Source organism: Pygoscelis adeliae, unplaced genomic scaffold, assembly GCF_000699105.1.
Source record: "Pygoscelis adeliae isolate BGI_AS28 unplaced genomic scaffold, ASM69910v1 Scaffold67, whole genome shotgun sequence".
NCBI lineage: Eukaryota > Metazoa > Chordata > Aves > Sphenisciformes > Spheniscidae > Pygoscelis > Pygoscelis adeliae.
The window spans coordinates 1,602,142-1,617,603 of NW_008825271.1; the positions used below are offsets into that span (position 1 = coordinate 1,602,142).

At 37.5% G+C, this 15,462-nt stretch overlaps 1 protein-coding gene across 1 annotated transcript in view; it reads right to left on the reverse strand.

Annotated features, from left to right (window-relative positions):
- Positions 1 to 5,507: 5,507 nt before the first annotated feature.
- The window catches only part of CCSER1 (coiled-coil serine-rich protein 1), a 670,454-nt gene continuing 660,499 nt past the window's right edge, over positions 5,508 to 15,462 (reverse strand). The window contains exon 12 of the mRNA XM_009329761.1: positions 5,508 to 5,993. Coding sequence (XP_009328036.1) covers positions 5,508 to 5,993 — 486 coding nt within the window. The remainder of the gene's footprint in view (positions 5,994 to 15,462) is intronic.

Consider the following 15,462-nt stretch of genomic DNA (forward strand, 5'->3'; position numbering starts at 1 on the left):
TCAATGATCACATATTAAAAAAATCCAGTGGAGCCTTCTTAAAGCAGAAATGACACAGAAATGTGCTGTGTTTACACAGTCAGCACAAGTCCATACGTAAAGGGAATGTGTCTGAAATCCAGGGAGACGCAGCAAGGGTCACAATACAAAATATAAGGAGATATTATTTGCGCACTAGAAAAATCTTCTCATTGGAATATTTTCTGCTCTATAACCTCTATATGGATTTGGAAAACCAACAGATATGACACTTGCCACATTCATCAGATTCTCACAAATCTTCCACAGTTAAGATCTATCAGAATAGGTTTTCCATCCCCAGGAATCACACAGAGACCTTCAGGTAAGTTTATTGTTGCCCTGCTTTCATGGGACCAGGATTACTTCTGCAGAAATCCTGAACAGTCCTCCCTGTGTGTTTCAAGTACAGGATTGAGGGCAAAAATACTCATAACTAGGGTAATGATTTGCCAGTAGTGAAGATAACAAAAATGGCAAGTCCAAAAATATTTCACAGCTGTACAAAATGCAAGTGACAACTGTGGTTACTGAGAATCTCAGATTTATAGGAAATTTATGCTGGTAAAAGTTACTTTTTTTCTTTTCTTTTTTTTTTTTTTCTTTAGATATGGAGAGATATTTTAAGCATATTTTTAAAAAAAATTAACCACAAAACATTTCCAAAATATTTCAGTCAGTAAGTTCCTTTACCATTAACTTTCAAGAACAGAAGGTCCTTGAAGAAGAAGATAATTAAATCCAGCCAGTTCCCCTAGACTGAAAATACACTGCATATCTCAAGCCCCTCAGAGAGGACAGATATCCAGTGTCTTTTATACTACAAGGAGTTACTATCATATGCATCACAGTGAATACACTCTCACAACCTAGACAGATCGTCAGTGAGGAAGTAAGATCCAAACAGACAGAGTTTACTATGTTAAAAACAGCACGTGGCATTTTTATCTTTAAAAAAATAAATATCAGAAAGATACAGCACGCAGCTGCTGAAATTTCCAAATGATCTTAGAAGTGCCTTACGCAGGACACCTTAGAGTAAACTCCATTTAAAGGCAGTCATGGCCTGCGTGATTTGAGTATGTTCTCCTGAGGGATCTCTGCCAACTTCTTGCTGACTGGAGAACACTAAAATACATCCTGGAAATGATGCTGTGTGTTTCTTCAAGCTGGGAGAAGACCTCCACCATTATGTTCAATGAACTTTCTCACTCTGTACTGCCTACTTCACCTGGAACAAGCTTCAAACAGCAAATTTTCCTCCAGAAAAAAATCATCAATAGCAAGAGTGGAAGAAAAGAGGCCATAGGAGCTATTTCATTAATGTGCTCAGATACAGAACTTATGCTTTCGAACCAGTACAAACGTCTGTAAGAGGACTCCCGTGGATTTTTTGCTCCAGGTAGTTATTTCAAAGTTTTGTTAGAGGTCACTTACTCTACTGGACTTCATTTATGGCCCACGTAAATGTACAAAGAGTTTTGCAGGCATTTTTTTTTGCTTTCGAACGTGAAGGCAAAAAAAAGTACATTCACTATAGATTGTGAACTGGCATTTTTGCTAGGTCAAATCTTTTCTTGTCTTTTCTGTAAACCAGGAAAGATTTCTGAATTCAGAGATCTCCTATGCATAAACTGAGACTAGTTGGATTAAAGGCCACAATCCCAATCGTCAGGTGACTTAACTCAGTATAGTCTAATTGAAGCCAATGTTATACCAATCAAACCAGTGGAACATGGCACAACAGCTGTGGCATATAATCTACAGTACTGATTTGTAAATAGCTTATTTTTCTAAGTTTGCAGAGTATACTGTGTCTTTAACAGTATAAAGTGAATCAGCACAGACAGAAATCACTACTTCCAAACTGGCCTTTAGGAAAGGGAAAAATATCAATTTTTAAGCAGTGACTGCAATGAACTTGCAGGACAAACATGAATATCCTAGGTAAGCTTTCAAATACTTATCCAAACCTCATGTGAACATCTTAGTCTGGATATACCCTCTTTCAAAACTTCCAGAAAAAAAGACATGTAAGGAAAGCCCTTCTAACATTTACGTGGATGTGTGTATTTTGGAATGAAAAGCAATGAAGTTAAATATAACAGTCTGGATTGAAAAAAAGAATCTATTCTGGACATTTCATTTTATGTATAGAGTGTTGGCCTGTCTTGAAACTGTGGCAGAACTTTATGTTGCGGGATGCTTTCAGATGCTGCTAAAGAGCCAAAATAGAGGAGAGGATTGTGGAAGACTTCTCCCTCCAGTATGCACAAGCACACAGCTTGAATTTCATTCACATGCACAAGGTATACCAAAAAAAACCTTTCCACTGCTCTGAAAGCCAAATATAAGAACAGTACTGGACAAGTGTTTTCCCTGCATCTTAATAATTTATGACCAGGGTTGGCCCCAGCATGTTATTGTACCTTATAAACACATCCTGTAGAAGCACTCTAGTAAGGGAAGTAAGGATAAGTCTAGAGATTATATACTATTTCAGGTGTGGCTCTATTAAATTACTAAAAAATATTTAGGGCACAGATCTAATGTTTCTTTTGCCAAGAGGTTGTTTCAAAAACTGGGACATTGCTTCAGATGGGAACAGCTTTTCTCTGGGGATTTCCTCCTCCTTGAAATACCCTCTATCACACCAAAAGATATGGAAGTAACAAGAAGTAATTTTCAGTAGAAATTTTACAGTTACGCTTTGTTGTACAGAAACATATGAAAAAAAAAAAGGAAAAAAGGTACATCCATGGCAAAAATAGTAAGTGCCTTTTCCGCCGGTGTCATGTCTTTGGATATGTACAGCCTTGGAGAAATGTATAAATCATTTTATACATGGAACTCTTAAAAAACTAGAGATTTTTAGTACAAAGGAATCAATTCACTGCAAGAATGTCCACATGCTGTTGCTTTATGATTTACTATATACACAAGAGGATCAAACAAAGGACCTCTGTTTTACAGTTACTGCTGTACTGTACATTAACATGTGGCTAATACCCTCCTCTGGGTGAGATTTACACTTAGTATTACAAATAACATAACAATGCTGAAAATACTGATACAAAACAGCTTCAAGATGACATTTTAAAAATATCCCTCATTTTAATTGAACTGTTTTCTCCAGTTTTTTTTAAGTTTCAGCTTTATAAAAGATTCTCCAAGAAAATAGTAGCATTTAAAATGTTCTTTTTGAAATGTATAGATGGATTTTTTTAATAAAGTGTAATCCAAAAGTCCATTTTTCCAGGAAAAAAACAACTATAGGTACAGTACATGTTAAAATTTAAGAGTTTTTTTGTTTTTGTTTTTTAATGTAGTATAGTACATTTGTATCCTGGAAAAAAATTTCCTTGATTACAGTGTATGTTAATTTATTTACAGATCTGAAATATAATTGCATACATCAACTCTTGAGATGAGCAAGACCGAAATGTATTGTTAGTAAGAACCAACTGTCCTTTCAATCTACCATGACTTTAAGAGATTGCCTAGATGAAAACGTGATTCTGAATAGTGAAATTCTGTTACTACTATTTTAATTTTTTTTTGGTAACTTTAAACTATGAGTTTCAGTGCAGGACTGGGAGTCTTGAATACCCATAGTTAATTCGGTCAAACTGTGTTTGCAATTTTTGCACATTCTGTTTTGGCAGAAGCAACGAACACGAACACGAAGAAGTTTGGCAAATGTTTGTCTTGATTCTTATGTATCCAGCTCTGGATACCCAAAATTACCACTACAGAATATTTAGACAAAACCTGCTCTCTTCAACATCAGATAATGGCATAAAATTTGCTCTAACCAAATTAAAATCCTCAATAAATAGAATCCTGAAAGTTCAGCTGCTAAAATGGCTTTGCAGAATATCTGCGAAGCTCATAGTCTAATTTTTTCTTAATCTAACCAATCCTTGTATTAATCCAAATATTAAGTAGTTAAGCAGATATGTTTCACACTAGGTAAAATTTGTATCATTAATTCATTTTATATGCCCTATGCAACTTACCTTTTAAAAGTTACAGCATTTTTAGTGGCTACAGCAGCTTAATTTTTCATTATATGCTACTTCAGTTAAGTCACAATGGTTGGTTTCTTTGTGTGAGAATGTGCTGCACCCTTGTCTTTTGTTATCAATCACCAGTTAAAGAGAGAGGTGATTGTCTCACATCTGCCTCAATCGTATTTAAACGTGCCAGATTATTTATAAACTACTAACTATATGTGCTATTATCATTCAAAAAGATTACCCTCCATCAGAGAGGTTGTAAACTAAGTGTCATGTTTAGTATATGCCACACATTTAGAGTAACTTGACCGAGATGCCTGTTTTCAAGCCCTCTGAAAGGGGAAAACAGGATCTTTTGTTACTGACAAGTCTACAAGTTCTATGGTGTGATCAGATGATTTCATATTCCCGTCAGACCAGCATGCTGCATGTCAGGTAGCATTAGATTAACCTCACTTGTGTGTAATATGTCACGACTAGCAAACCCGCTGAGTTGGTATAAACCAGATCATTAAGTACAGATGATACAGTCTACAGAAATTATGACTTACACAGGTAATTTGGACTGTGTAATAAGACAATTTCTCTTACTTTAGTCTTTCACCCATTTTTGGTTTGGGAAGTGAAATGAAATTATATGATGCATTACACAGCATAGAATGTCACATTGTGTCATGAGTGATCAGTGCCTGTAAAGCACAAACATCACCACAACTTGACATGTCCTCATAGAACAAAAACACTTGAACAAATGTAGTTAAATAAAGGTGGGGAGAGGGAAGGCAAGGTTGGGGAACGAAGGTGGCATCCTCAGTTTGGGAGCCAATTACTGACTCAAATACCTGGTGAGCCTCTATGAACCTTGCTGTTAGAGGAAAAACAGTCACTTCCTCTACCTGTGGCATGAGGCATTCATAAAATACATACAGCAGGAAGCGGTAACACACCTCTACAAGTGAGCAAATTTCATTGTATTAAAAAAAAAAAAAGTGTAAAAAGAGGGTCCTCAGAGATTTCTGACTCCTTATTTCCCTAGTCTCTATGAAATTCAAGAGGGTTTACTAATTACTTATCTATTCATTCCTCACATCTACTTTAACAGTAACATTATTAAACATACACAGTATTACTTAAGATCACCTTCTAGAACTTCAGGGAATGATAGTGGCTTATGGGGGGGGGGGGGGGGGGGGCTGTAATGTTGGACTAGCAATGCCAGCCAAATGGTCCCATTTATTATACCCATGGTGACTTTTGCATGACAAATCAATCTAGTTATTTAACAATCTAGTTCTTCCTTTTGCCACAGTCCCAGATGGGGAAGTATGGAACCTACAGACAACGTTAGTTTTTTACTTTATTTTTTTCAGGTGAAAGTAGCAGCAGATGAAAACTGAAGACTGAGCTCTAGGTAAGCTTATGTTCCTCTTTAATCAACTCTCCTTCCATGGCAAGAATATAAGCACCTTGTTATCCATCTTGTTGACCTAAAGTCTGTAGCTCTGCTGTGTGTAAATTGTGGTAGAGGAAAACATTTTTTCTGCTGTACATGTGTAAAGAGATGGGTCCCCTTGGAGGCTGTCCGAGTCTCCCTGTGAAAGTGGTATGCTGCCGAGGTACAGCAGTTTGGTCTTTTGGAGCTCCTGAGAACATTGGGTGGCTGTCTGCCTTGGATGCTGGCTTTGCTGTACTTGGTGCTGCGGCGGCCAAACCGTTCTGGGTGACCTCTGAAGCAAGGGTTTCGTAGGTGCCTCTAGTATGCTTGATGACTTCCACGATTTCCTTTTCTTTCAGGAGGTTGCTCAGACACAAATTAGACAGCTGACAGCTCTTGCTTTCATAGACCGTTGCTTGGTTGCTTGATGAGCATCTAAAAGGGTCCTCGGTGGGAGTATGTGCTGACTTTCTGTCCTTTGTGCTGAGATTTTGGCTCACTGTTCTGTTTGGATATGTAGCCTGGGGAAACAAAACAAAAATGTATTAGTAACAGAACATAGTAGGAGTATATAAAACACTCCTCACTACAGATGTACAGCACATGGGGCTAGCAGATTAAAATGAAAGACGAATCTCAAATGCTGGTAAAACACCCAAAGCACTGCTAGCATAAAATAGAAGTATTGTTCATTCGTAATTAACAGAACTAATACTGAAAAATGCTTGTTATAGGAAATGATTTGGGCATTTGCTTTAAAAAAAGTTTAAATCAAAGGCGGAGAATTTTTTTTCAGAACACAATAAATGTATAAAAAGGTTCCATGAATTGTAAACAGATTTTCAAAAGCATTTCACATGATGAAACAACAAGAATTTTGACTGCATGGAGTTCAACTCTTAATACTCTCAAATACTTACAAAATTTAAAGAACATCTTGTGAATATCTTCATGCCTTGGTTAAGCTCAGAACATGCTCCATTTTTATTGTCCCTTGAATCTAGGTGTTTTGTTGTGTACTTACAGTTAAATACAAAATGCTTTGCCAGAGCAGAGCAATGATTTTATTTCAGCTGCCTGGAAAAAATACAATGTAAGAAGGATTCCAGCATGTTAGCAACTTTTGATGCTGTGTGAGCACGCATGCAGTTGTATTTGTTCAAATAAGGGGAATTTATCTGTACATGGCAAGCCAGACCACTGCAGATTTCCAGTGTGCACTTGGTGCATTTTGTCCTCCACACACACACAACGCTTGGCTGGGGAGTATATAATGGGGCCGTGGGACCTTCACTCACACATTTAAAAAATATACTCTCAGTGTATAAAGTAAACTAAAGTGTTGAGGGGAAAATGCTAATACAGTCAAAGCAGGATTCTACCTGTTCCACTACTGACTGTACTAGATAGCTTCTAGAGGTGATGCCCAGGAACTCAGGTCACAGGGAGATGTGCTTGTGGCTGAGGAATGGCACTAGCCAAGCTGTGAATGTTTGAAAGTCTGGTCCCTAGAGGAACTTGAGCTTTGAGCCTATATGGCTTTGTGAGAAAGCTTCATCTCTTTATATATTGTTACAAAACATATATGACACCAATTTGCCCAATAAGAATTAAACATGTGAAAGCTGTGAGTTTCAAAACTTGTTGACGTAACGTACTTAAACTCTACTGTCCTTCGTCATCTAATATTGTGTGTGCAAAAAAAAGTGTGTGTGTGTGTGTTTCATTAACTTCTCCAGATACACATCCATATGATGTTTCAAGGAAATCTTTAACTTACACGGCAATTAGTGCACCCCTGATTTTTTTTTTTTTTTCTTTTTTTTAACTAGTCACGTTACGGTAACTAAGCCGCAGTTATGTGAGGAAGGATTCTAACAGGATTCAATTGTAGTTTATTTTAAAAGTTTTTTTGGAATACACATTTGCCCTTGTTTTAGCCCTGTCACACTTTCCCAGGTAATGGTCAAAGCACCTAGTTCTGACATTCATTTGCAACAAAAGTCCAATTTTACTCCATATAGGTTTTCTGCAACAGAACTCTGAAAGGACATAGTAGCAGCTTCTTGACATTTACTTTGCTACAGGGGCTCTGACGTTGCAGAACAAAGCTGAGAAAATAAAAAATACTCCCAAGTCTTACAACAATATTTTGCTAAAAATATTTCAGGATGTTTCCATGATTCCATAGGAAACTTGTATATATATTTTTTCAGGACAATCTGTATCGCTTCACATGCATTTCTATTTTAAGCAACGCAGAAGAATGATACAGTCAATATTCACACCTTACAACCTTTTTTTAGTGCAGGCAGGCTAATGTTCATGCTTCTATGCAGATTCATACGCAGGTTTGGATACAAGTATTGCAGTACATTTTAGGCATCAGAGATGGTATTTTCAAAAATTATTACTACTGACATAACATTTTTCCCACTTAATTCAGTGCTGATTGCACCCAAACTCATAAATGGGAGTAAAACATTTCTGGAAAACATCACTTAAGTTTTCATGCCTACAGCACATAGATGTTAAGATGAAATTAAATTTAATTCCTAGGGAATCATTCTTGGGGAGACCCATCTGTAAGTTCAATTACTTTTTTTTTTAATTTACTTCTATGCCAGTAAATAAAATCTTCCTACTGGGACAAGAGAGTCAAATTCAATGCCCTGCCAAAAATCCCTGTATTTGTTGCATTTGTCTCTGGAGTTACCATACGTCACCCTATGCCCTTTGAGAACCTACAGATTGATATCATAGAACTGAGAGGAACTTCATGATGGAACATCTAGTCTATTCTACAATTCTGGTTAGCATCAGCTTATCCTTATGTTGTTCCTGACATTTTTTTTTAACCAGCTGTTAAGGACATTCATCAATGTAATCTGTACAGCCTCCTCGGCTAACCTTTTCCACTATGTTACCTTTACTTTTAGGGAAGATCTTCCTAATATCTAAATTGAATCTTCCTGGCTGCAAGTCTATTCCTTCTCTCTCTCTCTCCTATGGAAATGAAGAAAGAACTGCTGTTTGATCTTTGAATACCTGTTTATGTCTTTGAAAAATGCTGTCAAGCTACCCATTACTCTTCTTTGCTCTAGAATAAAAAAATATCACATTGATCTCTTCTCATAGGATTCATCTCCTAGACCCTGAGTCATTCACACTTGCCTTCTCTATAGATTCTCTTCAGTAATTCCACATTTTTTCTTGGAGTAGATGGCCCAAGAGTACAGTACCTAAGGTAGTCCCCTACCAATACCAAGCAGAAGCAGCACAATCAATCCTATGAAGGCCGCCTTCACCCGCTTCTTTTTAATTCATTTTAGTATGAGGTTAGTAATTTTATTTTGCAACAGCATGAAATTGTTCACTCATGTTCATCTGGTTGTCCACAACAGAATCATAGAATCATAGAATCATTAAGGTTAGAAGAGACCTCCAAGATCATCGAGTCCAACCATCAACCCAACAACACCATGCCCACTAAACCATGTCCCTAAGCGCCTCATCTACACGTCTTTTAAATACTTCCAGGGATGGTGCCTCAACCACTCCCCTGGGCAGCCTGTTCCAATGTTTAACCACTCTTTCAGTAAAGAAATTTTTCCTCACGTCCAATCTAAACCTCCCCTGGTGCTGCTTGAGGCCATTTCCTCTCGTCCTATCACTAGTTACTTGGGAGAAGAGACCGACACCCACCTTGCTACAGCCTCCTTTCAGGTAGTTGTAGAGCGCAATGAGGTCTCCCCTCAGCCTCCTTTTCTCCAGGCTAAACAACCCCAGTTCCTTCAGCCGCTCCTCATAAGACTTGTTCTCCAGACCCCTCACCAGCCTCGTTGCCCTTCTCTGGACACGCTCCAACACCTCAACGTCCTTCTTGTAGTGAGGGGCCCAAAACTGAACACAGTATTCGAGGTGCGGCCTCACCAGTGCCGAGTACAGGGGCACGATCACTTCCCTACTCCTGCTGGCCACACTATTTCTGATACAGGCCAGGATGCCATTGGCCTTCTTGGCCGCCTGCGCACACTGCGGCCAACAGTTCCAAGATTTTTTTCTACAAAATTACTTCTAATTTTTTCAGCTGATTATTGTCACATAGACCTAATTCCTCATTTGCCTCTGTTTAATTTAATCATTTTTCCTCTGATCTTTTATCTAATGTATCAAGATCATTCTGAATTCCAGTTTTATCCATTAATATGTTTTCCATACCACCCGACTTCATGTAAGCTGTAAATTTATATAAGAATATTCCCTAGTCCATCATCCAGGTAGTAAATTATTAGTATCAAATACTATAAAACCCCACTTACTGTAGTCTTCTGTTTAACATTGGGCCATTGATATGTCATTTCCCAGGACAGTTTTCCAATTTACTCTATATGTGTTTTATTTATTTGCATAGTATGTTTATAAAACAGTATCAAAAGCCTTACTAAAAGCAAGAAATCTGACATCTACAGCTTTTCTTCTAGCCAGAAGGCTTGTTACTGTGCTGTTGAATGAAATTAGATTGGTTTGGCAATTGATTTGATTTGTAATCCATGTTGGCTCTTGTTCATCTTGTTTTCTTCTATGTGCTTATAAATAGTTTGTTTGATTATTTGCCTCAACTTTTTGTCTGAGAATTGAAGTTAAACATTTCAATATATTTAAGATGAATCATAACCTTCCCCTGTTAACACTGACAAAAATAGACACTGATACTGCACTCTGATCAGCATATACTTGTTTTAATAAAAACACCTCAGAGCTTTTCATGGTGGTATACACTGCGCAGTAAAAAGTCTAGGAATTAAGAACCATTTCTCTTCTTAAAGCTGCTATTGAAGTGCCAGCAAAAGCATATAATTTATCTCTTTAATCAGCAGCTACCCTTGTTCTTGTCTTCATTCAGTGAGACTACTCAGTCATAAGCAGCATGACGTGAATAATTGGAGCTTAGGCATGTTGCTGCAGACGTTGGTAGCCTTGGATACAGAGGAGAGTTCCAGTGAGAAGCATGACCATTGCTGGAGGTCTTGGATACAAGTTGTCTTATAGTCTTAAGAATGGCTTAGCAGTTACTTTTGTCTCTTGAAATAGAATAAAAAAATTAAAAACTTGTAGGGAAGAAATTCTTATGAAATGAGTTATACCAACAAAGTAGGTTTTAAAGTAAATACGTAAGAATCAACTAATTTTGAAAATGAGGAGTGCAGAAGCATGTTCAAAGCACAGCATATTGCTGAAACTGGGTACCAGTAAAAGGTACGAGTCATGATTACATGATTTTTTATATTGCTATTTTAACTTGATCTTGATGAGATGCTCTGTTTTGAATATCTGGCACTGTGGTGTTTCTTTCCTCTTTCTTATCAAGGTTATATTTCACATGAAATATTTTCATTTTAGAAAATACATGCTGGGTTTGTAGGTCTCCAAGATATTTGCTTCTGGTAGTTGGCCAATAAGGGGAGACAGTGTGTGTGTATGTTTCAATAAATATTTAATAATATATATCTGGTGATGGAAGGTCTTACTCAGTTTTGTGAAGCTATAACTTGCTGAAATTCCCCTCCTACTGAATAATTAAACAAATACCAGGTGGTGACAAATTAAGAGCTAATTTACCTAAGTTTTGAAACATCAATAGAAATTTAGAATATGCCATCAGTACTCTAAGACATTGGTTTGACCCTATGTCCAGCAATAAGACAGGTGGTTAACAAGGAAAGACAGACTCATTCTATCAGATGCATAGCTAGTCATGGAACGAACAGAGATTTTAATAGAAACATTGCCAAAAAGCAATAGTGTCATTGTTACCTATGACAAATTACTGAAGAACAGTTTCTGATCAGGAAAAGAGAGAACAGTGGTCAGATGGGAGTCAAAATCAACATGAAATCCTCTCTGCGCCCCCCTCCCCCCCGCAATGACATTGTTCTTCAAAAAAAATATTGTCACTAAAAAGTCCAATGCTGCTTTAAATTTCGTGTAAGTCATTTTTTGCTATAATACAAACATTTTTATAAAAATCACAACATACAGGTTTGAAAAGAATTGTACATTGTTTTTCATTTGCTGAATTCAGGTAGTTTAGCTTGAAAGAATCTAGTCCAACGGAGTTTTATTGCTGGCCCATTTTACAGTTATTTAGACTCCTCATGATCTGGTCAGAATAAGAAAAATATCCCAGAATGAAATCCAGAAAAGTAAAAACCACACATGCAGCACCAACAAGAAAAATACTTTGGAAAAACTTGAACTTTTTTTCTTTAACGTGTTTCTTCTTATCTTCCTGTAAATGTTTCATGCAAAATTTTCTGCGGTGGACTTTCAGGTACCAACTACATTCTACGGGCGTTAGACGTGAGCGAGCAAAGCCACAATCCCAACGCATTTGTTTGCCAATTTGAAGGCTGAGTCCTTGTCCAAAGCTGAAGGCGGCTTCATGCCAGTCGTGTTCCAGCCTAGCCTAGAGCAGCTGCAGGGCTGCTGTAAACTGCTGCCTGGCAGGGCTCCAAGGAGCCGGTCTGCCAGCTGGTGACTGCTGAAGCAAAAAATCCATTCATCTCCCTCCCTTTGTTTTTCGGTAGCTCAGCTAGAACCAACAGCTTTTCTGCCCCAGAAAGCCCCAAATGCCACCCTACAGTCTGCCTCACTGTGGACCCAGGAAATGGGCTGCAATTAGAATGCAAATGTGGCTCGGAAATTTCTTTCAAAAGTATCCCATTTTAGATATAAGGAGAGAAAAAAAAAAGGCTCCTTTGTTGTTTCAAATACATCTTAAAATTAAGAAAACATCTGGATTTGAATTTCCTGATCAGATTAAACACAAAAAAGTGCATGCTTTCTTGCTTGAGTCTATTACTAAAAAAAAAAAAAAAAAATAAAATTTCTATTAAAATCTGATTGGCTGCCAAATTTTGATAGCTTTGTATCATGATCACCGGTGTTTTAAGGTACATGAATATGAGAAAGATCTAAATATTTTAGGTTTGATTATTTGATTATTCCACACTGGTGCTAAATACCTTAAGATTGAACAAAAAATGGGAACTTAATATTCTTAAAATATTTTTTCCATAAATTTTTTTGAGGGTTCCTCTTTGTGACTGTCATTCTGGCAACTTTTTCTTATATTAAGAAAAAAACCCCAAACCCCTCAATGACCCACTTTGAAGTAATGAAAACTGACTACTCTTACAGAAAGCTCCAGACTGGGACATGTTATTAAAAAAACACTGCAGCCATTCATCACTTTCCATTTTCAAACCCAATGAGTGAAATATGACAAGAGTTAACGACAAGACAATACTGCTGCAGGACATTCAAAAATAGATATTGTTGCTGACTGTCTTGTGATAAAGTACTGATATAAAATGACAGAAAAAGACATGAATTACAAAAACACCCCAAAAAAGGTGCAGATTTTTAAGATGCCTGTGCCCAGAGGCATCTGGGAGTCTTAGATGCCTATAATGTAATTCTTCCAAGTAGAGCACCTTTCTTAAATATATCATTCTGACAGCAGGCATAGAGAATAAAAGCAAACAAAATACTCTCTAACCAGTGTACCCAGTGCATCCTGACAACCAACCAAAAATGCATGTGAAGAACAAGGTTTTACCACCCCAAAGGATTTTTGCTTTCAGAGATGTTAACGGAAGCGCACTCTAGAGAGACCAATTATTCTGACAGAAACCTGAAAACTTTCTGGATTCCCTCAAGTTTTCTACTGCTTAATTATTTTGTGTTTGTGGGTACACAAGGAATGTAAAATGTGTCCTCCAATGTAATATTATCTATATAGCCCAGCATAGCTTCACTTGGCCCTTGTCAGGTCTCAGCTGGACTGCAGCACCTTCTGCAGAACTGCCTCCATTTGCAGCCTAGCCCAGAATTCATAAAATATAAAGCAACATAAAAGAAATCCAGAAACAAAACAAGGTGCTAAAGCTCTATATTTCTTCGAAGGATGGAAAGGATGAAGCCCTGCATCACGCTTTTGAATTTATATCCCTTCAGATGCCTTTCACAGTTCTGACAGTTTATATAAGTGCAGATCTAATTTACCAAAACACAGGTTAACTCAGTACTTTGGTATGCCACATCTGTCACTATGTCAGCTCCTTAATTTCTACACCTCCTCACTTTTGTGCCTACCAGCTTCCAGCCTAGAGATGATCCAATACAAAATGTAATTTAGCTGCAGCAGGTAATTGTTCTTCATTCAAGTCTCTTAAAAAGCACTCACTCTTATTGATTTCATTAGCACCTGGACTATGAGAGTAGCTTTTACAACCCAGATCTGCACCTATTGATCAACTGATGCTGCCTTCTGGCAACATATGACACATGAAAGAAACAAAGCCCAGTGTGTCAAAATAAAGCATGGACTAGTATCAACAGGTTATGGGTAAGAACCAGCTGCTGATCAATTTGCAGGCTCTGCTGTCATCCGTTACAAAATGAATGTAGTCAACATAAATCAGAAACATTTCTCTTTCTGCCTTTCAAACATCTTTATTTGCTTACTGAAAGCAAAAATTATGACATGCTAAAATGTATGCCTCTTCCCCATAATGTCCTTTTAACCAACAGGCCAGTTGAATACAAGTGAACTACAGTGGTGAGCTAATGTCCTAAAAGGATTTTATGGTAGTGGTGATACAGTGTGATAAGTAACCCACAGAGAGCTTAAATAAGATATTCATCTTCTCACAGCACAGAATTTCATTTATGTCAGTAAGAATGCACAGTTAAGGCAACAAGGTGTAAAAAGATGTAATCCTGTTTTATAAAGTAGGAAGAAAACAGTGAAGAATTTCCCATTAATCTCTAGTAACTTACAGCAAATCACTACTCTGCATTCTCAATGCTGCATTTCAAGGGTTAACTGGAAGATTTTTCTCATTAGTAAAGCTAATAGAAAATTTTGCATTTTACAGCTGTTTACCATGCCTTCCAAATTAAACATTTGGAACTTTGGAGCTGTTCACCAGTGTTAGTCGTATTCTTCAAAGTGCTACAAAATTCACTTAGATGATACTGAATACACCTTGTTATACGTTATGGCTTGAAACTCTAAATAACTATAAAAATACTAATGAAAATGAAAAGCCACTAAACAGTGTGGATCTTTCAATGATATGACTACAGAACAGCAGGACATACTATGTGAGATAACAAATTCTATTTTATTCAGTCCGTATCTAAGATTTCTCCAAGATCAGAAAGTCAATCTAGAAAAGGTAATTTTTACCAGATGGACTTTTCTTATTTTGGACCTGGGGACAAAATATGAAGATGCAATGGACTTTTACCCCCATTTAAAGAATCTGTTAACTCCCTAATCTTGGAAACATCCTGTGTTTAGCAAAGACTAGCTCCCCCACCTCCAGCAATTCTCGTAACACCTTATCTCTCTTGATGACTTTGGCATCTTTTTTTACTGACCTCCTATCCCCTCAGCTTCTTTGGGTAGCCACAGCTATTGCAGCCAATGATGAAGAAAATATCTTCATTAAGCTCTTGTTATACATGGGCTCCACCTTTGGTTACAGGCAGCAGAGTCTAGAATAAGGTGCCCAAGTCAGACTTGCTCATGGACCTTCTAGGCTCCATTCAAGGGGACTGGATAGGCCCCATGTTCACCCAGCACTTTGGGTCTCACTATCTCTGTGCAATGCAAGAATTAAGGACCACTTGTGCCACGCTTTTAGCTACAGTCATATAGAAAGCCATAGGTGTCTACACTTAAGGTCCTCTTCTGCATAACTGATGCAAAATGAACTGATAGAAAATGGAGAAGTAGATCCATGGGAACACTAGGGTCATAGAATCATAGAATCATTAAGGTTAGAAGAGACCTCCAAGATCATCGAGTCCAACCATCAACCCAACACCACCATGCCCACTAAACCATGTCCCTAAGCGCCTCATCTATCCGTCTTTTAAATACTTCCAGGGATGGTGACTCAACCACTTCCCTGG